We start from the raw sequence: 24,432 nt of genomic DNA, 5'->3' as shown, positions 1-24,432 counted from the left end.
AGAGGGTGTTAAGCAAGAAATTAATCTTCCCCACCCCAAAAAACTAGCAAGGGGATTCCCTTGTTATCTCTTAATCTAGTCCCCACACCAGCTCTTGTTCCCAGGAGACCCTGGAGAGGCCCGTTCCTTAGTGAGGTACTCACTCACCTGTCTTCTCTTCGGTTTGGCTGCTCTCCACTGTCTCCATTTGGGGTTGCGCTGTTGCCTTGGCAGTAGCATCCTCTGCAGCAGGGGTGGTGGTGGCAGTGGTGTCAGCAGCAGGCACGTCGGCTTGTTTAGGCTCCTCTTTGTCTTGGGCTTCGTCAGCCTTCAAGGACGGCGAGTTATCAGTGGAAGCTTTAGTGGCACTTTCCCTTTCGGGGGCAGTGGCAGCAGTGGTCTTTTCCTCTGAGGAGGCAGCAGGAGTGGCAGCCTGTGGGGCTGGCTGCTCTGAGCCCGTGTCGGCGGCTCCATCTCCTTTTTTCTCCTCCACTGGCGCGCTGCTGTCTTTGCTGCCCTCCTCCTGCTGGGCACTGTCAGCGGCGGCTGGTTCTGTGGCAGCAGGAGCCTCGCTTTCTTTGTTCTCGGCCGCTCCGCCAGCAAGGCCTTCCTCCTTCTTGTCGGCGGCATCAGTCTCAGATGCTGGGGCATCTCCCTTCTTCTCTCCCTTGAGCTTTTTCCTTGTTATGTGTCCGCGGAAGCTGGCTTGGATTTTGGTGGCTGCCTTATGGGCTTTATCTTCTGGTTTGATGCCATCTTGCTCGATCTTTTGGTCTCCGTCCTCATTTTTTTCAACCTTTGAAGAAGAACAAGGGAGAAGGGCAGAGGAGAAAAGAGGGAGATAAGTTTAGATATCTTCAGTTGTAGCAGATGCTCTAATTTTATTGAGAATATCCCACTTTCCTCTCCTGCTAACCCATGAAAAGTTTCAAAACAGCCTTTCCATTTGGTATGGGTTTGGAGCCAGGTAGCCCTAATTTCATCCTAAGGCTGGACAGAACATAGGTCTCTAGCCAAACCTCCAGCCAGAGATTTGTAATAGAAATTTAAAGCACCTCATCATCTCTGTCAGCAGTGCTGAGAGCATCTTGGCTGTGTGGAAAGGCTTTCACCAGCTGGCTTGTCTCTATTGCCATGATTTATTTTCCCATTCATTTTGAAATATACCAATTTTTTTCCCCTACTCATTTTCAAAACACTCTCCTGAGGGAGATTTTCACAGTCCTTCCAAATCCACCTCTGCTTTCAAGTCGGTGTTTCTTTTAAATGTCTCCTTGTTTCGCAGGTGTGTGACTCTAATGACACCAAGTGTTTTGTCTTTTATAGCTTTTCGGCTCAGGATTGCCAGCAGAGAATAGGATTGCTGCGCACCCCGCCGCAGTTCCGTGCTGTCAGACACGCACGGATATTCACAGGATGTACTCCACACAAACTCCCTGCCTGCAAGCGCTCCAAGCGCTTTGCCTTTCCTCTCCACTCATGGGTTCACTGAAGGATTAATAGGCAGATTATTATCACTCTTTCCAATTTCAGCTGACTATTATTATTTCTCTGACTATTGGGGGGAATTCAGCCTTATAACAAAGAACAGACATTCCCTGTGTTTTTTACACTTAAATCGTTCATTAAAGTCTTAAATGGGACCAAACAGAGCCTGTGCCTCATGCTGGTCTGCTGCAGAGAGATAATGCTCAGCTTATAAACCTTCACTGAAGTAACAGGACAGACCACGCTTCACCCCAATAATTTAACAGGCCTTGGGCAAGTAACAACTCAGCAGCATACTGATGAAAGAATACTGTTCTATTAATAGTCCCATGGGGAAGGATTCAGAAGACCTACTTGGAAGCAGAGCCACTAGCCTCTTTGCTGTCTGCACCTGGTTTCCAACACTGGCTCGGGTCACAAAACAAAGAAAACAATCTGACTGGGAAAGATAGAAGCATTTATTCCTGTGTGGAAAGAGGGAACCACTCCTTTGGCCCTTGCAGCTGGGATGTGCCATCTGGGAAAAGGCTCCAGACCAGAAGAAAGAGAGGACAACCTACAAACACATTCAGTAAAAGTGTGGCAGCAAGAAGGGAGAAGAAGCCATTGCAATGTGCAAATGTGCCACTGGAAACATCATGATTGTGAAGAGGGGGAAAGAAGAGTGGCCACAGCAGCAGCAATTCCTGGGAAACAGACTTTCCACAGCACAAGACAGGGTCAAGCACACATGGGAGCGATGCTCAGCCAGGGAACCAATATGGTGTCCACTGCCATGCCAGAGGTGGTACCCACTATGTCCCACTGGGTCTCCAGTGAGCACAGATGCCTCACCCTAGCACTGGTGCTCATCATTCCTTAAGTGGCTCTGGTGGCCAAGGAGTGAGCAGCCCCAAATCATCAAGGAAAATCACCACCCCACACAGCTGTGCAGGGATGTGGATGGGTCTGTATACAGCGGGAAGTGAGATAGGAGGGGCACAGGATGCTTATGTAGGGGATGAAAAAGGCTGTGAAAAAATATACACAGAATTCTGCTCAAGGAGTTTTTCTGCTCCTGACCATGCCCAGGGACAAGATGGTTGTTGCACCAATCACAGGGTGAGCATTATGTCTACATTTCCTCAAATGCATTAAATGACACAGTATAGAACGTGGGCTTTTCATGTTTGTCTCAGCTTGTCAGAGAGCAGGTGATGGTTACATGGAAAGACAATACAGGCACCAGCAGGCTGCAACCATTCTTGTGTGTCTTGCATAGCTAGCTCAACACTGTTATTTAGCATCTGGGTAAGATTTTCAGCCTACTTCAGCACAAGGAGGTGGAAACAAATTGGAAGTATGTTTGAACTATCCAGATAGTGCAGAGCTTCACACAGGCTCATCCATCCTGTTCCTTAGACAAGTTTTGTAGCTTGCAGTAAGTCCTGTGTTGCTGTGGCAACCTAACTGCTAATACCTGAACTAGCTGGTTTAAGGAGATCTTGGATATGCCAGCATTACACCGTCGCCACAGCAACGTGAAAATAGACTGGTACTCCTTCAGAGAACTGTAGGACACTTAAATGCTGTAGCTTTGACTCCTCCCCAAGGACTGAGGCTAGTCTCAAAAACAACAGCAAGACTGGGAGACTGGACAATTTAGACATAACTACGAGGCCTTAAGGGTCCAGTCCCCCTGCCTGATTCCTGTGAAGTCGTTAATGAATGTGACCAAATTGTTAACCCTTGGACAAATAAGAAACATTGACTGAAGGGAGATCTTTCTTGCCACAGACCTTGTTGCTCTCACATGCCACATACTTCCCACACCAACCAAGATGGCTATTACAGGTCGTGGACTGCTGCATGCCTGACTTTCTGACTCTGGGGAGCTGCCCTGTTACCTAGGCTATGCAGCCCTGTAAAGGTTTATCTCCTTCCCCTGTTAGCCAAAGCCCAGGGCACAGTAAGGCACAGGGGTGGGTGGCCCTGTATCCCTGTCAGTCCCTGACCTGGCAGGGGATGGGAGAGCACTTCTCTCCAGGTAGGCCAGACCAAAACCTCCCACCTGCACCTACAGGTGCTAAAAGGCTCCTTTGCTATTCCAGTGACATCATTGTCCTCTTCTCCCAGTTGGGATGACATCCAATTGAGTCCTTGCCAGATCCCAAATTGTGCAAATGCAAAATGTATTTCCAGTAGGGTGCTTTCAGCATAATTTCAGATACAAAACGTATGAAACATGAGACTGGGGCAGAGGTGGAGTTCAAGATCCTGTATGAAAGAAATGTACTAATAGTTTGTCTTTGCCAACTGTGGCCCTCAGGAATCCTGTTTCTATTCAGTCCTTCCCCAGTAAAGCATCCCAGGCATTTGAAATTACTTTTTTTTCCAGGCTAGTGGCCTGCAGCTATGTCTGGGGTAGGACACGGTATCCATAAAGAATGTGTGCCATGTTGTATAACAATGGGTTGGGTGAGAAACAGGTTGTTCAGGGGGAAACTTCTGTTCACACAAAAAAAAAGCCCCAAGGGCTTTTCATCTGTGAATTATGTGCACAGCAGATAAACCTTAATTAAGGAAGCGCTCAAAAATAACCTGTATACAGCAGAAGCTCCTGGAAAGCAATTTGTCTTCCTTGGAAAGCTAAAAGAGTGAGTCAGCCCTGCCAGGATGTATTCAAAACCATCTCAGTGGAAAACAAGAAATCTGTCTGTCTTATCTATCTCCCAGGCATTCATGACATCTTGGCTGTAGTATTGTGGCTAGAATAAAGTAACTCTTATTACTAGTGTTTGCATGGAATCTAGAGTTCTCAGTCAGGAATCATGTCTGGTAGGGATAAGTTTCAGATATTAGTATTCCATCACCTCCCTCCCCTTCATTTACACATTTATGTGTAAAGTAAACTCAACCAATTCTTAATACTGACATATTCATGATACTGTTAGGGTACATGCAATGTATTGCCATTTTACACAGAGCAAATGTCCTCTGTTTCATTTAGTTTTAAATAAATCATAGATCCTGTAATGGCAAAATGGTATCACTGAGGCAGTGGATGAAGAGCTAAACAGATCTATAAAAGGACATAGTCAAACGTCCATTTTTTAATTTAGACTATCCTCACACACCCAATGAAGCCAAAAAGCTCTGCCTTTATGAAACACACATTTATGTCTCTATCTACACAGCCCACAGCATCTTTCCAGGCCGAGAGGGATGATCCTCTCACCATCTCCATCTGCTTGTCTGCCACACCTCCAGGTTTCTAGGACATCCCTTCCCATGCAGACTGTTCCTGTAAGTGAAAATTTCCTTGCCATCATGTAGGTGAGAGAGTAGGAGATAAATTAATGCTAAATCGCAGATAGGGCAGAGGTTAATTCTTAGGTACCAGGAATGTAGAAATTTCCTGGAGCCATGACAAGATTTCTAATATCTGGCTATTTTTACACCTTCCATCTCTAAACTCACAGCTTATGGGGGGGGCTGAGGGGGGGTGGGTGGTGTCAAATTATGGCAAAGAATTAAGGAAGTATTACTATAACCCCCAGACCTTTTTAAATGTCTCCTGTGCTGGTACTTCAGGAAAGGAGAAATGGAGAACCTAGGCGTTTTCTAGATGTTCCACATGTTTGCAGCTACATATAGTCAAAGAAAGGAGAGAGGACTGAGTGCTTTGGTCCTTGCTTGCTGTTAGTCCACTTGTCTCTCATGGTGTACCTCATTGCCTTTTCTTGGAAAAAATAATCACATTGTTTTGTATTCTGAATGCTGGGGTGGAGAGACCAAAAAAGAACTTACTGTTTCACTGAAAGATGTTTGAATATGACACAACTTCCCCTGCTTCTCTCTCTAGCTCTCCTTCTCCTGGTGTTTTCTCTGCCCTCCAATATATAGCATGTATCAACCTCCTTAACATTCAACCTAGCATCAGGCTGCTATATGCTCAGCCATCACCCTGGTGTCCTGCTCCTTTCTGTCCTTAGTTAGGAGCTCCTCTTCAACGTGACACCAAATCCCAAAGCCCTTTGGTACATGTGTCCATCTGCCAGTATTTTGAAAATGGTGTGCTGGGAGCCCAGATTTAGGACTTACACACTTTTCACCAGACAAGGCATCAATAGTGGCCAGAGCCTGGACATCCATAGGACCATTGACACTTATCAAGAACACACTTCACCCATTTCACCCAAGGGAAATATGATATATGAATATTATTGGGAAAAAAAAAAAAAAAAAAAAAAAAACAACAACAAAAAAAAACTGTGCTCTCCACATAAAGGAATAAGGGCCCAAAGTCATTCTTTTCTCATGACACCCGTGCTAAAGTACCTGTGGAAACCTTTCCTTCAGTTATTTGGGTGAACTAGTGCTGAATCACCCAAATACCTGTGCTATTTGGGGTTAAGAGGCATCTCAGCCCATGCTCTGTTCCTGACTTGAACACAATGTATCTTCTTACTGATGTTACTCAAGGCCACTTGGACTCACAAATAAATTTAGACACCCAACTCCCAATGATTTCCCAGGATTGAGTCACCTCAGCATTTTTCATGGGCTTGGCTCCACATGACCTGATTTGTCTCAGAGACGGCATTTAAGGAGCAGAATGTATTAAAAAAAAAAGACCAGCTGTCTCCCCAGAAGGAGCGAAGCACGGACACGTGAAAGAGAGAAAAGGCTTTCACGCTTTGGGAAGTGAGGAAGCAATTTAGCACACAGAACAGCTTTTTTAAACCCAGTTAAATGGTGTGAAGACACCTGGCTAGAGGATGGCACCTGTCACCACAACCTGTCTTCAAGGCGAGGAAACAAACAGAGTTCCTTTATTCTCCCAGGATGACTATGGTGATGGTGGGTAAAACACCCTTGAGAAAGAAAAGGTTAATTCATCCCTCTGAAGGCCTATGCAGGATTGTTTCCCAGGGTATAACTAGCAGGGTTTCAGCTCTCCAGTTTCAAATTCTCTAACAATGGGGTTTCCACAAGATCCTCCCATATGTAGGAAAATTCCCCTCTATTTTATGGTGGCTAGATTAAAATAAGATGACAGTCAGGCAGATGGATGGATGTTATTCACTCATGTACAGTGGCTGCAAAGAGAGGTAGAAGACAATCTAAGCTAAAACCATTTAGATATTTCTAGTGAGCCTTCTCAATAAATCTATACTCTCTTCACCTGTTTTGTGACTCTCCCTTCTGTCTGTCACCCTGTTTCTCTTAAGCTGGTGGTCAACCACAGTGTTCTCTACCACCCTGAAGCTCCAACAGCTCCAGGAATTAAATGGAAAAAGGCACTCACTACTGCTTATATTGCCTTTGTAGGCTGGGTGAAAGTAGAGCCTTGCCCCTGAAGGGGACATAAAGAGGTTGATGTTCAGGATGATGTTCATGTTTCTGGAGCAGAGAAGCTCACAGGGGGAAACACTTGCCTTGGGTCTGGTCTGGGCTCTATGGAGGACTTTGGTAGTTGTGGGGCACAGCTGCACTCACTCATCTTTCAATTTAAAGCACCCAGAGCCTCAGAGACAGGACTGAGTTGGAACTTGAGAAGGTGGTGCTTTTACAGTTCATGCCAAGGGTGTGTGTATACCCTGGGGTGTGGCCAAAGTGTATGAGGGCACTCCAGGCCACAAGGTCTGTGGGGACTGTGTTGAAGCTGTTGAGGGTTTGGCACAATCAACATCTATGCCCTTGTCTGAGATTGGATCCTAGTGCATACTGTACTGTCAGTTGTGTCTGGTCTCCTTTCTGGAGGGAAATACTTGTGTCACTCCAGAAGGAACCAGTCAACAGGCATTCAAATTGAGGGATCAAAGCCTAGAAAGGAAGCAGGAAAGTATCCAAGCTGACAGTGTACATCACTACTACCAAAATAGCCCACATTGAAGAAATTCAGCAAAAGGACCCGGTGGAAAGTTTCCTTTGAATTATGATTTGATTAGAAAAGTCCATTTAAAGAACAGATTATTTTTATGCAGATGTGCTTAGATAGAAATGCAAGCTTGCATGTCACTGGACTGAAGAGAAATTTTACCTTTTTAAGCTCAAACTATGTGGTTTGTTTTGTTGGGTTTGGGGCAGTTTGGGCAATGATGGTTGCTGCTATGTGGACTATTTTGAAGTAGCATCTTCAGACTCTGAAACCACAGTCTGCTGACTATGAGCAGGTAATGAAACCCAGAATTATAAATGTCTCTCCTTCCCTACATTTTCTCTCCCAGTCTGTTTTTTTTTTTTTGCCCCTTTTTTTTTTAGTTTTGGACTGGACAAAATTTTTTAGGGAATTGTTATATAGCCTCTGGTGGCTCAGAGTGCCTGTCCCTATGAGAGCTGGACACATTTGCTTCTGATCTAGCTGCACCCAGGGTACAGAGGCTAATTTCCTGCTCAGACTTGCTCCCCTGAGATCTTGGGCAGACAGCTGCTGAGATTCCCCAGAGTCCAGGCTTATGCAAGGTCTCCAGAATGATCTCCATAGGAAGCAGAAGCTTATGTCCTGCTTCTACCCCATTCCCTCCATGGCAACACAGGGCATCCCATCCTTCAGGCCTGTGAACAGCACTCAGCTTGGTGTTGTCTGCAAATATGCTGATGGTGCACTTGATCCCACTGCCTCTGTCACTGAGGAAGACATTAAATAGCACTGGTCCCCATATAGACCCCTAAAGATCACCACTTGTCTTCAGTGTCTACAGGGGCTTCAAGTTGTTGACTGCTACCCTCTGGAGTTAACTGTCTAATCAATTCCTCACCCACCAAAGCGTCCTCCCATCAAATCAATCTCTCCAGTTTAGAGAGAAAGATGTCATTGGGGACCATGTTAATGGCCTTGCAGAAGTCCAAATGGTGACATCTGTAGCCCTTCCCCTGCTCACTGGAGTAGTCACTCCATCACAGAAAACCACTAGGTCAGTCAGGCAGGACTTGCCCTTTGTGACACCACCACTGCTCCATACCAAGCACCTGCATATAGAAGAAAATGTGTTTCTTCTCCTGAACTGCAGCTATGGCCAGGGTGAAACCCTGTGGCTGCCACCTGTGCCTTCAGTCACACACAGCAATTAAACTTCAGGAGGGACAAAGGTGTGTATCCCAGCTGAAATTTCATGGTGAGCTGAAGAAAGCAGAAACAGGATTTTTGATTAGGATCTAGCAAGGCCAGTACAGTAAGTAGGGTCTTTCTTACTGTTCCATTAACCTACTGGTCAGACCTTTGTCTTTTGTTTTTCCAGTCTTGAAAGAGAGCCTAGCCCCAAGCATCACCTTTAGCCAACAGCTTCCCCATCCACTGAGGAGCACCATACAATCTTTTGAATCATCAGATCTGCCCTTAGCAAAACCAAAAAAAAAACAGAGTTGTAGGTCTACACAGTTTGACAAACTGGCTTTAAAACAGCTTTGCCTAAGATATACTCTTCCATAGCCTCTTCAGCTGTAGTTCCAGATAGACCAATCCCACAACTCCGAGGAAGAGCTGAACTCTGTGTGTACCATGATATTGTGTCCCCAAAGTGCAGCAATCCATTGCGAAAGCTTCTACCTATCAGTATAGACTCTCTCTTCTCACTGGGGTAGCTGGCTTTTTATTAGCTGCTGGTTCTATGGATTCAACAGGTCTCACTGGCATGGCCTGTCCTTAACCAGCCAGAAGTAGCCCTACTGGCTCTGCTTCTTCCTCCACAGGATTTCCTGACCTTGTTAACACCAGCCTTAATTTCACAAGACAGGATATCAGCCTAACTGCTGGAAGGCAGAGAATGAGGGTGTTGAGTCTGGATCTGATCTTCATGGAAGTTCAGTTTATTGATTTGTGTTGTGGATTGTCATGCCCATTGGGACTTGACTGACCCAGAGATTGCCCTTATGCATCCCCTGGCTTGCCCTGGCCAATGTCTCCACCCACCTTTACTTCAGGGGCACCAGTGTTGATATTTGCCCCACAGATCTTCTACAAGGTTTCTGACAGGACTGTCGTGACAGCCTGTATATGAATTCACCACAAGCAGTGGGTAAGACACAGACCCATCTTATGAATCTGAATTCTTCACAGCAACTCTGTCTTCAATGCCAGAGACCTTACAGAAAACCTTATGTGAAATTATTCTTGGCCTACATTTACTGTTCATTTCTCATACATGTTTAAAGTAGAAGAAGAGAAGGAGAGATATCCATATCTCCTCCCTGCTTAGGCACTACTACAGCTGAAAACAGGAAGAGTTAGACCTACTTTAAACATGTCAAATACAGGAGACAAGTTACTGGTCCCACTATGAGCTCTTACATACTGCTGACTCAAAGAAAAGCGTGAGAAGATCCAGACCATTTTTTCTATTCCTTCTATTCCAACTTATTTACTGATTAACAGTTGAACAGTAATCTTATTTGAAGTCCAGTGCCAAAACCAATGTCAGATGATGAAAGTGGAGTTTCATTTCATTGATTCCAGTGACATTTTGCTAGGGATAATTTTTACAAGATCTCTGTGGTCCACTGCTCCAAACAACTTACAAATGGAGACATTGTTAAGTTCCAGAAGGACTCTGAACATAATTAAATTAGTATTTGTAGTGCTGCAAGAACCTCAAATGAATGGTGTGTAGCTCAGTAAAGCATTGTGCAATATTTAAGCCCTGCTCTAGTCTACTTCCTCCTGTCAGTGCAGGATGAGAACATCCTAAAAGCGGGCTTAAGTGTCTGCCAGAACCTGAAAAGGTCTCCAGAGGGGACGTGTATGACACAGCTTCTTTCACACAAGAATCTGGGCTTGACTGCCTGAGACCATGACTGATTTGTGTAACTCCAGTGCTTCCCAAGGTCTGTAAAACTGATAAATCAGGCCTGTGATTGCCACTGTCACTCCTGAGTGGCACAGTCCCAAGGGCATAATGTTGTGCCACACCCCCCTCCTCTCTCCCTTCTTCAGGTGGGTTGTCACCAGAGTACAGGCATGGTTTTGACTGGGAAGATCCTGAACACAAGACTCAGTAACCCCAGGGCTTAATAATTTTTTCTAGACCCTGGCACTGAGCTATGGGAAATGCACATGTGGCTTTGAGCCATTTTGTTTCCTCCTTTGCTCCTTTACTGTATTCAACCCTCTTGAAAAGGGGGGAGGGGGAGGCAAGCCTGAAGTGCCTGCTGCAAAAACCCCTTTGTGGACCCTGCTATTTTAGTGCTATAAAGACCCCCGGCCAAAGGGAACATGTTGAATAGATGTGCTAGAGAAAAAGCCCTTGGAAAAAGTCTTTGGATCCACCACTTACAAGGGCTAGTATATCACAGGCACGTTTAAATAGTCATCCAGATCTTCTCATAATCTTCCTGATGCAGGACAACTGTTATTTATTTCCATTTTTTCACCACCCAAGCTTCCATTTTAAAGTTGTTATTTAAAAAGGGCTTCAATAAGTATTTAGTCTCTTGATCATAAGGTCTTCTAGTTTTTTTTTTTTTCATCCTTCGGTCAGGAAGCATGTCAGTAGCCTCAAAGCACTGCATATCACAATGTCTTTTCCCCAGGCACACAGTTCAGATGACTCTGCAACTGGTGCATCTCTAGCAGAACTGTACTCTACATCCAGAAACCCCTGGAGCCCAACCTGTGGGGGGGCTTTACTCAGAGGCCCCCTGGCAGAGAAGCTGAGGGAAAAGGGACCCTGGTAAGGACTCCTACAATGGCTGGGCAGGCAGAGTGCACAGAGCTAGTTCCACATCTTTTTACTCTGATGCAGGTGGGATATGGAAATAGGGTTTTCATCCTGAGAAGGACTTAATTGGTTTCTGGAATAGGAACCTTCTTCCCTCCGAACACATGCAAATCCAGACAGAAAGCACTGGGAAGCTTGCGCAGCTGATCTAACACCAGAAAATGGACAGTGTTTCCTTTTCTCATAGTAAGGGCCAGTTCACACTGAGTGGCTTTGTCACACACTAAAGAGAAAATAATTGAAAATCTCCGGGGTCCTCTAGACCCTCCCTGTACAGTGCAGCAGGGCTGGTTTTGTTCATGCACCGTGCAGGAGTGCTTTTTACCAGTCTCTGGACATTTGCCCCAAATAATGACTCTCTGGGTTCCTGTGACTGTTTATTCCTTTGGTGAACTAAAAAATTCCTCCCAGCATTTCAGCCAGTCCCTGCATCTCGTCCATGACAACATTAATTTGTTTCTGCTTTCTTAGTAACACTCCTTCACATATCAATAGCTCTCATTTTTCATACCAGCTCCTATGTCCGAACACTCCTCCTAGCCCTCTTAAACCCTAACCAGAGATCTTACTTGATTACTGAATTTACATTTGTTCTATTTAGAAATTACTAAAATGTCTCCCCAGCTTTAATGAATAATGAAACACTATACTTACAAAAATAGTAATTAGCAATATAGCTCAAAATAAATCAATCTGTGGATCAGACTCCCAAAGGCAGGAGGAATAGCTGCTGCCATTAAAATAGGTGGAGCTGAAAATAGCTAAGCACTTGGGGATGAAGAAAGGGAAAAAAAGCTTAAAGGAACTTATGAATGGCCATGTCCTATAGATAATTAGCAATCCACACATGGATTGCTAACACTGGCCTGAGTCTGACTTCTCCATTTCCTGACAGTTCCCCTCAAGTACTATTCAGCACATTTAGGAGTTTTCTGAGGATTTCAAGCAGCTGGAGCAGCCAAGAAAAGTAAGAGGAAATAGAAGAATGTCAAATCCTCATCAATGGTTGTCCAAGAGTTTCCATCAGGGCTCTTATCCTTCCTCCCAGATGAAGGAAGAGGTACCCACTCTAAGAAAAACCAAATGTATGAGGATTTATAACACTGAAAACCATTATTATTTCTACATCCTTGGGATGGATCTCCCTTGTGGTGTCGGAAAGGAAGCAATTAAACAAGCAATGGGAGACAAGACAATGGGAGTGTGTTGAAAGGGCATAGGGAGCACACTGGTTTAAAGAGGAAAAACAATTCAGATACTACAGCAGCCAGCTTATTTCCCCTAGCACCACCTAAATATAGTGCTATTTTTTGGTAGAAGGTCACGATTCTGCTTCTTTAGGAAGTCACAGGACAAGGCTGGTTCTTGCCAGATAAATTTATTGACCCATTAACAATAAAATTACCAAATTGTTCATAAGACACATCTTTGGAGTCAAGCAACTCATAGGTCTGCTCAAACAACCCAGATTATGGTATGCAAATGTCTACACTATGTGGCCAGATCACGTCACTTTTTGTACTATACTTTTCATATGAACTGGTCCCTCTGTCAGGAAAATAGAAACAATGCAAAAATCATGAAAATTCCATCATAGTGAATGATTATCTATCTAAAATTTTATCCCAGGAGTATAGTGTTTTCTTTTATTTTCTTTTTTTTTTAATTTTCTTTTTTTTTTTAATTTCTTTTTTGGTAACTATTTCTTTTCCCTCCTTCCCAGTTGGGGGAGGAAATTATATGGTACAACTATCACCAACTGCATATCACAAACACACACATATGTATAAACATAATGGAGTAAGTGAGCAAATTGCAATGAATACACTGCCTGAAGTCAGTCTGCATATTGAATTTATTAAACACTACTGAAATTAAATCAGAAATTAATCCTAAATAGAGAATACTTTCAAACAAATTAAATTCAACAACTCACTTGATTCTTTCCAGAAAGAATGAGTTATGAATGCACAAACACTTTCTGTACTCTCTCAAACCAGCCATTAAGTTTTCAGAATCTTAGAATATCTGAGGATACTCATGTAGAATTGCACCAGCTGGGGCTTTCAGGTGACTAACATTTTGATTTCAGTGCAAAGCAGAGAAAAAAGTTTCTACATGTAATTTCCTTTGGTTGCAGAAGCAATTATTTTGAAGCCTGAAGAAAATATAACACATTCCCCCAAGATGCCTGCTTTACAGATTGTACTGTCACAGAACTTTACCATGAATTATTAACATTTTAGTATACATTCCTATGCTTTAGCTCTAGTGGTTCCCTATAAACTTGATTCAAATGAGAATTAAAGGGCCAGGTTTTAAGGAATGAATGGTGGGATCTTAACAAATGCCTCATTGCCTTAATCCTATTGAAACCAGTGTGAATTAGGCACCAAGGCTCTCTGAAAATCCTGCTAGGCTCCTGCCTATATAAATCTTATTTGTTAGAGCAGTTCTGTAAATTACCTAATACCACCCTGCCACTGTTTAGAAAAAGGCTTGTAAATATCTGCTGCGAGATTGCAAAGTAAAACAAAGTAGCTTAAAGAAGACTTAAAGCATTAGTAGGAAATCTGGATATTTGGAGATTAGGAAACTCAGGGGTATAAAGGGATTACACTAAAATCTTGGTCCTAGTTTTTGCAATTGGAAGTTGAAAGTTAAAATGCAGGAGGGAGAAGTTTGGCAAAGGAGAACAGAGGATCCCAGGGTTAGGGCAGCTAACAGATGGCTGTTCTTCACCTCTGCCCCACCTTTGCTGCTGATTCCTCTGTTATCCTGGCCTGTGCTTTTCATGGGGTCATTCCAAGTGACAAGTTCTGCATCTCCGAGTAGCTGACTTCAGACACCTTGAGTCTCGTTTGGAGCTGTGCTGAGCACTGAGAGCTGCAGCTGACAGTAATGGGAGATGTTTTCAGATATGTGAAACTGAAAACAAAAACTATGAATAAAGGTCAGGCCCTCTGTTTCTGAAATCCAGGACATAAAATTTAGGGCATCCTGCTGACCAAACTCTTTGTGCCTCAGCTGTCCACCTGCAAAAATGGGGTAAAAATACTCAGTTATCTCACATGGGTGTTGCAAATATTTACTAAGTGATATCAGGGATGTGCTCAGAATCACAAGACAGCTCAGGAGAAAATTTGTATTTCTGATTTCAGAACAAGGATTGAATATTATTAAACACAGTTTTGGAGGTCACACACTGACTTATTTGATAATTCAAAATATTGAATAACTGCTCATTAAGTGAGCACTGTCCATTCTGTGACCTGAATGTGGTCAGAATCCCTGAAGAGAAAAATGTGTTCCTGTCATTAGAAGTGTACTGAAATGCATTCACAAGAGAAAACCATACTGAGATTGCACAGACAACTACGTTCCTAGTATTGGCTTGCCTTTTTATATTTCCCTTAGCATCTTTAATAACTTTCTTCTAACGTAGTTTCTCCATGGTCGTTATCACACATATATCAGCTCATGCTGCAGCTGAAATCTAAATCTATTTCCACTCCCAATAATGTGGTATGATTCAACTTTTACCCAGATTTCACTTTCTAAAATGTAATTAACTACATCATGGGAGCTCAAACCTCTTGGCTTCATCAACATCTTAGAACAAACCCCAAAAAACCCAAAACAACTTTAAATGTCCAAGAGGTGTCAAGCCCCTAACCACTACCCTTAGGCAAGGTGTGAGATTTTTCAACAAGCTGCTCCCAAGCAATGGCTCCCCAGGGTGCCAGCATCTAGTGTGGAATGGGATGAGGCCGAGTGTCCAGCTGAGTCCCAGAGCTTGTAGGAAGATGCTGGCCTCAGAAGCCCCTGGGGGCTTCCTCCCACATGGAGATATGGATAAAAAGCACTCATAGCATCAGCAGTGTGCTGGTAGTAATACAATATATCTCCATAACCCCAAGCTGCACCAGGGGAGGTCCAGGTTTAACACGAGGAGGATTTCTTCACAGGAAGGGATGTCATGATTGGAATGGGCTGTCCAGAGAGGTGGTGGAGTCGCCATCCCTGGAGGTGTTCAAGAAGTGACTGGATGTGGCACTCATTGCCATGGTTTCATTGAAAAGGTGCTGATCAGACAAAGGTAGGACTCGACAATCTTAAAGGTCTTTTCCAACTTAAATGATTCTGTGATTCTATTGTGGGAGTTACTGAGTCAATCACTCAGTATCTGCCTCTGGGTCCAAAGCCACAAGTTGTCCATCCTTGATTTAGGTGAAGCAGGATTATCAGTGGAAAATGAAGGGTTTTTCTTAGCAAAAAAATGAATTAATAGAAAGTACATCTTATCTGGCAATTTAATGAATGCACAATTACTGCATCAGGGAAAACCCCCCTAAAAATTTAATCACTTAATATGTATAAAAAAGCTACTGAACAGAGAATTACTTTGTTCAAAGGATCAGCTACACCCTTGCCTAGTTTTTGTCAGCTCTGTAGCTACCCTGGAACATCAGAGCTGGAATAGCAGGGCTGCTGCAGGGCAGAAGCACAGGGCATTGATACAAGTGGAGCAAAGGAAAGGCAGAAGTCCTGTTTAGCACTTTCCATGCTCTGTATACTGAACACTATTTCACTGCCACTGGCAGTAAAATGACGTTCTGTTTACACCACAGTACTTGAAGCTTGTGTCTTTTAAAAAAACTGTGCCTATCTCCAATTCTGATTAACTTCTCCAGGCATTTCTGTGCTGCTCAGCTTTCACAAATGGATTTCCAAAGAGCAGAACTGCTTGGTATGGTACCCCTCAGAGGTATTTAGCATCCTCTGCTGTCTGCTGCACCTGACAGCAAGAAGAGTTTAGAGGCAAGTATCTAAGAGAAGTTGAAAAACTACAGGTTGGGGATATCAGCATTGATGATACCATAATGCATGAAGCTGAGAAAAAATGAATCATATGTGAAAGATGGAACTGGGTGGATATAATGAGGCAGAGCAACAAGAAGCCCACTTTGCCCTCTGCGGGGACAGTTCAGAACCATGGAAGAGAAGGAAGCAAGCCCTGCCAGTGGGGCTACTTACTACAATTTGTGAGATGGGAAGGCTGACCTTAGCTTGGTAAGGCCCCTTCAGTTCCAGGGCAGGTGCTTACAAGTTACAGTATTATCTGCTGCGGTCAGTGCTTCTCCTTCTAGAGGGATAAGAAGCCAGCGAAGTCTCACAATCACAGATACTTCCAATAAATCTATCTCCTGATGTAATCTGGTGCCTCTTCTGCCACCTCCTCAATTTCTGTGCTGTAACATGCACATTTCCACAAGCGTGACAGCAAGGTTAGCCTAAAATGCTATCTGCCTTGGGAATAGTAGGGACTATAAAATCCCCACCATCTCACAAAAGCTAACACAAGGTCTACATTTCCACTGCCTTCCCGGCAAATATGCATCAGGTATGGCCCAGAGAGACAACCACGGTTTCACTTGGCAACATGGTCTATTTCTTCCCTACACTGACAGCCTCTCCATTTCCATTCTTAAGTGGCAGAGGGACAGTGTCCTTCCTCCAGACCTGCGAACAAGACCTTCTCATTTGGCCAGCTTCACTGCCTCCATGAAATATCTCTTCTGATCACTCTGTCTTGACTGTCAGCTCTGCACCAGTGCTTTGTGCACACCTTGGGGAAATAACTTTCTTCTGGAGATAATTCATGGACACAGAGGCTTAGGAGGCAACACAACAGTTCAGCAGCAGCTAGCATATGTAGCCATGGTAGGAAAAATTCCCCACCTGTGCCTGACCAGAAAATTGTGTCCCATCTTACAAACCAGAGATTTGAGAAAGGAAATACAAATATTCATGGTCTCCACAGTAGCAACATTATATTCACATTTGGAGAAGGCTCTCATCAATAAAAGTGTATGACAGCGTACCACCAAGGTTCTTGCCCCTTCTCAGGCTCCCTGTTAAGCACAATTTGAAGGCTCTGATCTCTTTCTTAAGCACATCCTGGTGTGGAGCTTATGATCCAGACCCTGTTGTGAGGACAACCTCCCCACCTGGAGATCATCCAGGGCAACAGCCCAGAACTTCTGAGCACAAGCTCAGAATACAGGACCTATGATAGCACGGACCTGCTTGCTTCCACTACTTCAGGGTCAGTTCTTCCTTATGAGATCCTCCCACTGAGTCCCATAGGCAGATATATGTTCCACCCCACAGACACAAAGAAAAAATGACTGGCAAATAAAGCAAACAAATTATTTTCATTACTCAGTTTATTCCAGGTGAGGAAAAGGGAGGGGAAGAAGAGAGGAACAAACCTATCCTTTTTCTGACCTTTCTAGATTAATTCATTCAGAAGGGATGTGAATGCTAGTTTAAAAGCTATTGGTTATATAAAGAGAAAACAGGCAGAATTACTGCAGCAGATTATTCCACTTTCTTCTGTGCCTTGGTTTCTTCACTTACAAATGGAATAATAACAAGAGTGTTCCAGGATTGTTTTTTTAAAGATCTTCTCTCCAATATCAATGAAAAGTGTAGTACTAGTTTCGGTGATAACAGCTTTGGCCCATTTTTTCTCAATTATTTTGCAACCTATCATTCACAGGCACAAGTCAAAAGTAATGGGACTCATGTATTACATAAAAAGCCTGTCTTACAAGCATCTTTCAGGGCACATGTTAAAGGCAGAAGCAGAAAATGTAAAATGGAGACTACCTCTGAAACCTCACTATGACTTCCTCCTGCAGATACCTTTTAATAGTCTTTATTGTATCTTTTTTTTTCCTTTAAAGTGTTCCCCACCTCAGCTACTACAAAGAACAGAGCTCACAGAGTGGGTAGCAATTCAGTATTTTCCTGTTATCCTAATTTCAAGCACAGCAAAGTGCCTTATTTGCTACACATCATTCAAACCCATCACTGAAGTCAGAATACTGATTTCTTCATGGTCTTTCTCTGTGTTGCTATTTTGCCATAATATCTCATTGCTTCACGAGCCTTAATGGATACTCTCCCAGGGGAATAGGTGGGGTTGTTATCTCTATTATACAGACACTAAAATCAAACAAAAAGAGGCTAAGATCAAAATGGCCAGAGCAATGACAAATTTTGGATCCTCAGTACGTGATGCCTCGGATTAGTATTTCCCCAGCTTTGTGTGTGTTGACAGCAAACCTCCACACAATACCAGCTCTGCACTTCTGCAAATCAGACCCCAGGTGTCTCAAAGTGAGAATCCAGAAAACAAGAACACACCAATTAGTGGCCACCCATGGAAAACCTCATTTACGTGGCCTTTTCATATCACATAGGAACTTGTGACAAGAGGCAGGAAAAAGCCTAGTTCTTCAGGGCAGTATTCAATTGCCAAAATACGAGACCATTCTTCTGTTTTTGAACAGCCCCCTGCCCAATTCAATACATAACCTTCATCACTGGCAGTAAATGCAACAGGAGACCTATAGAAATCAGCTTTGTTTATGGCAAAACTCATTCAGTCCCTAAGTGTATTCCATTCTGTGCACTGAAAGAGACAGGGATCCTATTGAAAAAAAAAAGGTACTAGTGTTTGATCTTATAATTGAGAGCCACATTTTTATGTCTATTCATGAGAGAAGACAAATTAAAGATGGATAGCCAACCTTAATTAATTTTCTGTATACTAAGTGTTTGACTTTGAAAACTAAATATATGCTTAATAAAGGTGTTTAATCTTTTCTTTTAAATGTAAACTAAAAAGGGAGAAAATAGGAAATTTCATCATTTGAAATCATAACATTCTCCTCCTTTGTATTATAAAGGTGCAACTGTTACCTCTTAAATGATTGCAAAATTCTTTGCACTTTCAAAGCTTTATTCCTCTAATCTCATCAGACAAATAAATTAAAAAGCCACAGTGTCTATTTGAAGAAGACCCCTACCAAGAAAATTCTTGTCCAAGCAGGAAAAGCCCAGCAAAGTTTGATGTAGATTAAAAGATTGTCTTTGACTCTTGCAATTTATCTCATCTCCCAAAAGTTAGGTAATCCTGACTATAGGCAGGGTGTCTTGTTCTCCCTCTTGTGTTGTCAAAAGACTCAGGAATAAGCAAAGGATATCTTCCTAAGGGTTATACAGATTTAGCATGAGATACTGGAGGATACCACAGATCAGCTTTAGCTCTTCTATATTTCTATGTAACAATAGCTCTTCTGCTGCATGAGAATACACCCAGAGAAGGTGAATTATATCCCAGTATATTTTAGTCTGTATTCCCAGAAACCACTGGGACACATCATAAAGGCAGCAGAGGGGATTAAGCACTGAAGGTAACTTCTAGTAGGAGTACTGCACTCTGGTTGGGAATTTCTGAGTGACTGCCATACAAATGCTTTGAGACAATTCATGTCAGGCAGGTAGAAGAAGCCACCAATTGATAAATCCCTTGTAAGAATTCTCCCATGAAGACTATGAACAGGGCACCCCAGTGTGGAGTTCCAGCAGATGTTTGTGTTCAGGAGACAGATGTTAGAGCTAAGTCTAGGAAGAAGGTGAGATGTCTTGCTGAAACCATAGCCTTCAGTCCACTAGAAAATATGGGTAGAACTGGGCACCTCAGTACCATAATACACCAAGTGAATGCCTTTAGAACCTGGCTATAACAAATGCTGAAGATGGAGTGACATCTAAACAGTCTGGGTTTAGGCATCTTGCTCTGGTTATTGGGGAGGTATCTTCTGGTTTGGATCCAAGCCCTGAACCCCTGTACTGAAAAGAACAACTCCAGTTCCTCTCTGACAGCATGTAGTAAATAACTATTTATTCAGTATCTCAGTGGACACACTAGCTTCCCTAAATTATGGAAGATTTTCTCTACTGTACCAATCTCTACTGTACCTGAAAATATCTCAAGCCTTACCTCCCTCCTACAAAAGACTGTTTAGAGCAATCTGCTCCTAGCTTTTCCTGCATAAGCTCCTTGGCTTTTTCCATGGAAGAATTAAATAATCATCAGGCCAGAGAGAGAGAGCATACAAAAGTAAATATCACTTTATATCCTACTGGTTAAGCACACCCCTGCAAGAGGACAGACTGGGTCCAGGTTCTGCTTCAGTGAATATTTGATAATAATCATATGAAATAGTGTTGAAGGAGCACAAGAGACCATTTAGTCCATCCTCTGCTCCAGAGGTACTTCCTGCAGCCCTTCAGTGATTGAAGCTGCCATAGTTTACTTAATATATCACAGTGCATTACAATCTTTTCAGACACCCCATTAAAGACCATGGGGAGCAGGAACAGATCACTCCTATTTTCTTTCACTTGCCAGACTAGCATCTGGACCACTCTTGGCCTTATTCCTTTTAGGTTAAACAACCCTAATTATTTCCATCTTTCCTCCTTTTATGTCAAGCAATTCTCACTATCCCAGTCTACATCCTCTCACTGGACCACACTTCCTCAGAGTGCAGTACAAAACTAAGGCAGGACATTTCAGCTGAGTCCTACATGTGCACATCAGAGCTGAAGGCTTATGAGATGTGTCTGACGGCCTGCACTCCCACTTGCATAGCCTGGTAAGATGGTGTTCCCCTTCCTGGCAACAGGACAATGTTCTAGCCTAACCCTGAACTTGTGGTCCTCTAGAGACCCTGTCTGCCTTCCTGAAGGACAGCCTGTGGTCTCCCTTGTAGAACTGGCTGCAATATATTAATCATTCCCATGGAGAGCACTTCATATTCACTCTGATGCTGTTCAAACCAGGTCCCTGGTTTGACAAACTTTTCTTGAATTACAGCGTTTTCCCCTAGCTCACCACAGCTGGTTTATGCCATCTGCAGATTTTATAAAACACTTCCTCTAGACAGTTTTCCAGGTTAAAATTATAATATAAAGTACAATGTTAATTAATGAAAATACGAAGCATTAGCAGGCCACAGCACAAGCTTGTGGCAACCTGCTCAATAGTCTTCCGTTTCAACAGGAAATCAGTGAGAATTGCTCATTGAGTAAAATTATCTACACCAGTTCTGCATCTCTGCTGTAATGCCTTCCTTTGGAACATTTCTTTGCTTCATTTATGATAAAAGACTGTGAGATAATGTCAAAATTCTTACAAATGACAAGGTATGACAACTACTTCCTCTGTATCCACAAGGCTTGTTAAAGAAGAAAGCTAAATTAGTTTGACATGATCTGTTCTTGACAGATCTGTGCTGGCTCCTAATAATCTCTTTTATTTGATTATTTCCACCTATTTTTTTCTTCGGGAATGAAGTTAAACTGGATAGTCTGCAATTTCTTATCTTCTGCTTGTTTACAGCCTTCTGACACCTCATCCAGGCCTCATGAGTCTTCAAAGCATTCAAAGCTTATGGTTCACAGATTGCTTCCCTCACCTTTGTAAATAAGATAGGATGACTTGAAAGAACCATCTTACATCAGTACATCCTGATTTGTTCTGCCCTTTTCCTAGATCCTGATCTTCCTCCTTTGTGGCTCCTGTTACCTCTTTTAGACAATCAACTTGCAGGTGATCACATTACTGAATATATGCAAAATGGGCATAAAATGCTTTGGCCTTATTAACAATGCTGGATGTAAAGCTTCAACCACAGCTCTGCCCTCCTCTCCATGAGCACCATAAGCAGAGAGAGTCATTTCACTCTCTTGCTCTGGCTCAATTATTATTTTGTCTGTGTATTGAGTTGATTATGGGTTATAAAAGGATCATCTAGGCATGCCAGTAAACAGCCTAAGAATGTTAGGGGGACTTTACAGTTTTAAGTGTTATTAATGTGAGGGCTTTAGGCATCTCCACATTTAGAAAGGAAGGAAGCTGAAAAGTTCTATAGCCTATGACAGACACCTCTAAGAACGTACTTCAGTTTAGAACAATCCCTTATTTCTCAGTTCAGAACAATGCTAAAATATTGTGAGGCATTTCAGACTCCTCTTGACAGTCATACCCTGATTAAAAAGTAATTAAATTCTACAAGATAAGGCAGTGTCTCATGGTATCTCTTCCTGATTTGTGGAATCATACCACTCAAAGAAAGAAGACAATGAATATAAGTAAGAATTAACTGTAAGAGTTCCTATGAGCCATTTGGGTCATTTTTCACTAATTTGTCTTTTTTTTTTTTTTTCACCTTCTACAGAATCTTGTAAACTGACAACATAATAGAGGGTTCTTTTTGCTGCATATCCAGTTTTATCATATAACAGTGAGCTTCAAGTATTGTTTCACGTATCAACTTCACTAACTTTTCTCTGGAAGTTATCCAACTTCTGTTTACTTCATGGAGATTTCAGCTGGCTTCAGTTCTTCAGTTATTTTGGGGGGAGATTTTTTTTTCCTTGCTCCATTTGTCCTTTCCTTAGGGTTTTATCTCTTCTAGCTGGTATTCTGAGTGGAATTTAGGATACAAGGGAAAGGCCATTTGCCAGTGCTGCGCTTTAGGCAGGACTGGTTGTATCCCTATAATGATTTTGACTGCAATTTTAACAGTCAACATTAAACATCAATTTTCTGTTGCAGTTGTCAGTCCTCAGAACTCTATGTAGGACTTGAAATTCTCTTGGGTTTTCCACAGGAAATGTAAATAGGAAGAGTTAAATGCACAGTGTTACATCTTTGACCAGGCAAAATCTCCATTCTGACGGAATCATCTCAGCCTATGCAATCCAGGCTGTTGTAAATTGCCAGTATGACTTCTCCAACATAACAAGCTAAGAATTAAAATGTTAACAGTAGGTAAAGTGAAAGTTCACAGTTCTAAGTAAGCCAGCTTCACCATTCCTCTCAGCACAGCCGAGCAGGTGACGCTCTCCTTGCATTTGCTCAGCGGGTGATTTCTAGCAGTGGATTTCACTCTTACATGAAATGAAAGGGCTGCAATTTTACTGTCAGCAAATCAGGCACTGACACCTTTTTCTTTATGTCTACCATTCCAAACTTATATGACTTTTTGTTAAATTATTTATAAATCCACCACTGAATGCCTTACTCCTAAAGCTGTGGGCAGACAGAAGGTGAAATGACACAGGGTGAACAATGGTCAGCTCAAAACCATTGTGGTTTAGAACCTGCTGGTTTTAATCTGAATTAATATAAATGACTGGCATCTTCTGCAAGAGAGCATAGCATAGTACCATGGTGCCCAACCTGCACACCCTGGAGTACTTAACATTGCAGATTTATAAGGTCATTGGATGCTGTTAATAAAATAAATGGATTAGACTCCACTCAATAGTCTGCTGAACTGAATGCTAATTGATAAGTCTTAACAGTTATAAGAATAATCAGAACTGTAAATTATTCTGTACATTACCAATTTCTAGAAATCATCCCAATTCATAAAAAAACCTGAAGTTCCTGAAAACACAGTAGCACTTCTAGGCAATTATGTGAAGGGTGGAACGAAACTAGCTTCAGAATGGGGTTCAGAGCCAAACACACTCCCCTGCACCCCTGAATTTTAGGGGCATTCAAACCAAGTAAGTGAGATTCTTTTGTAGCCCTTTAGCTTTAGTAATTACCAGCTCTTACAGAAAGGTGTATCCTCCAGAGAGAATGCTTAAATATTGTGAGATGACCCAGCTTTCTATATATAGAGATATACTGTGATTATGGCTGGAATTAATTCAAGAAACTTCAGCTGCAAGATGAGTAATGAATGGGACTGACATTTATTGGTCATAATTTAAGAGGCTGTAAGTACATCCTGGCTTCCCTTTTGAGACATAAATGCCAACCATCCCTGGTTGGCAGGTTCAGAACATCCTGTCTTGGGCCAACAAGACAGCTGTAGCACAGCCTGCCACCCAACAGTGGCATTAGAAGCCAAGGGACAAGCCTGGAAGGAGCATGAACCATCAGGAAAGCAGGAATGCTGACACCAGTTTGTACTGCATGCATTGCCCCTGTTGCAGCCATACCCTTCCCAGCTGCTGCTGTGGCTGGGCAACCTTTTACCTAAGCCAAGAGCAAGGTGAGAAGTGAAGATTCACCACTTTGCTGTCTCTGTCTAGTGATGCTCATTTGTGTCAGCTGCAACTCTGCCCAAGTGGAGAACTGGGACAGATACAAAAGCAACTGGAGCACAAAGAAGGAGCCCAGTTTTCCTTCAGATACCGGTGCCAGGAAAGGTGAAGGGAGCCAGACGCTGGTGGTAGTGGCTGATGCTGCCAGCAGGAGCACTGCATGGTCAAGGGAGCAGGGGGAAGGCAAGGAGCAGAACAGATGGGGAGAGGAGACAGAATGAGTAACAGGCGGAGACAGCAGGAGCAGTGTAACTCCAAAAGCACAAATTCCTTTTGCTGTATT

The 24,432-nt window shown here is 42.8% G+C and overlaps 1 protein-coding gene across 1 annotated transcript in view; it reads right to left on the bottom strand.

The window, feature by feature from the left end:
* Positions 1-24,432, bottom strand: part of GAP43 (growth associated protein 43) — a 52,155-nt gene that overhangs the window by 21,282 nt on the left and 6,441 nt on the right. The window contains exon 2 of the mRNA XM_068181110.1: positions 148-775. Within this exon, the coding sequence (XP_068037211.1) occupies positions 148-775 (628 nt within the window). The remainder of the gene's footprint in view (positions 1-147; positions 776-24,432) is intronic.

The sequence above is a fragment of the Anomalospiza imberbis genome, chromosome 2, assembly GCF_031753505.1.
Source record: "Anomalospiza imberbis isolate Cuckoo-Finch-1a 21T00152 chromosome 2, ASM3175350v1, whole genome shotgun sequence".
NCBI classification, from domain to species: Eukaryota; Metazoa; Chordata; class Aves; order Passeriformes; family Viduidae; genus Anomalospiza; species Anomalospiza imberbis.
Note: the sequence above shows the minus strand (reverse complement) of the source record. Positions and strands in the feature narration are given on the sequence as shown.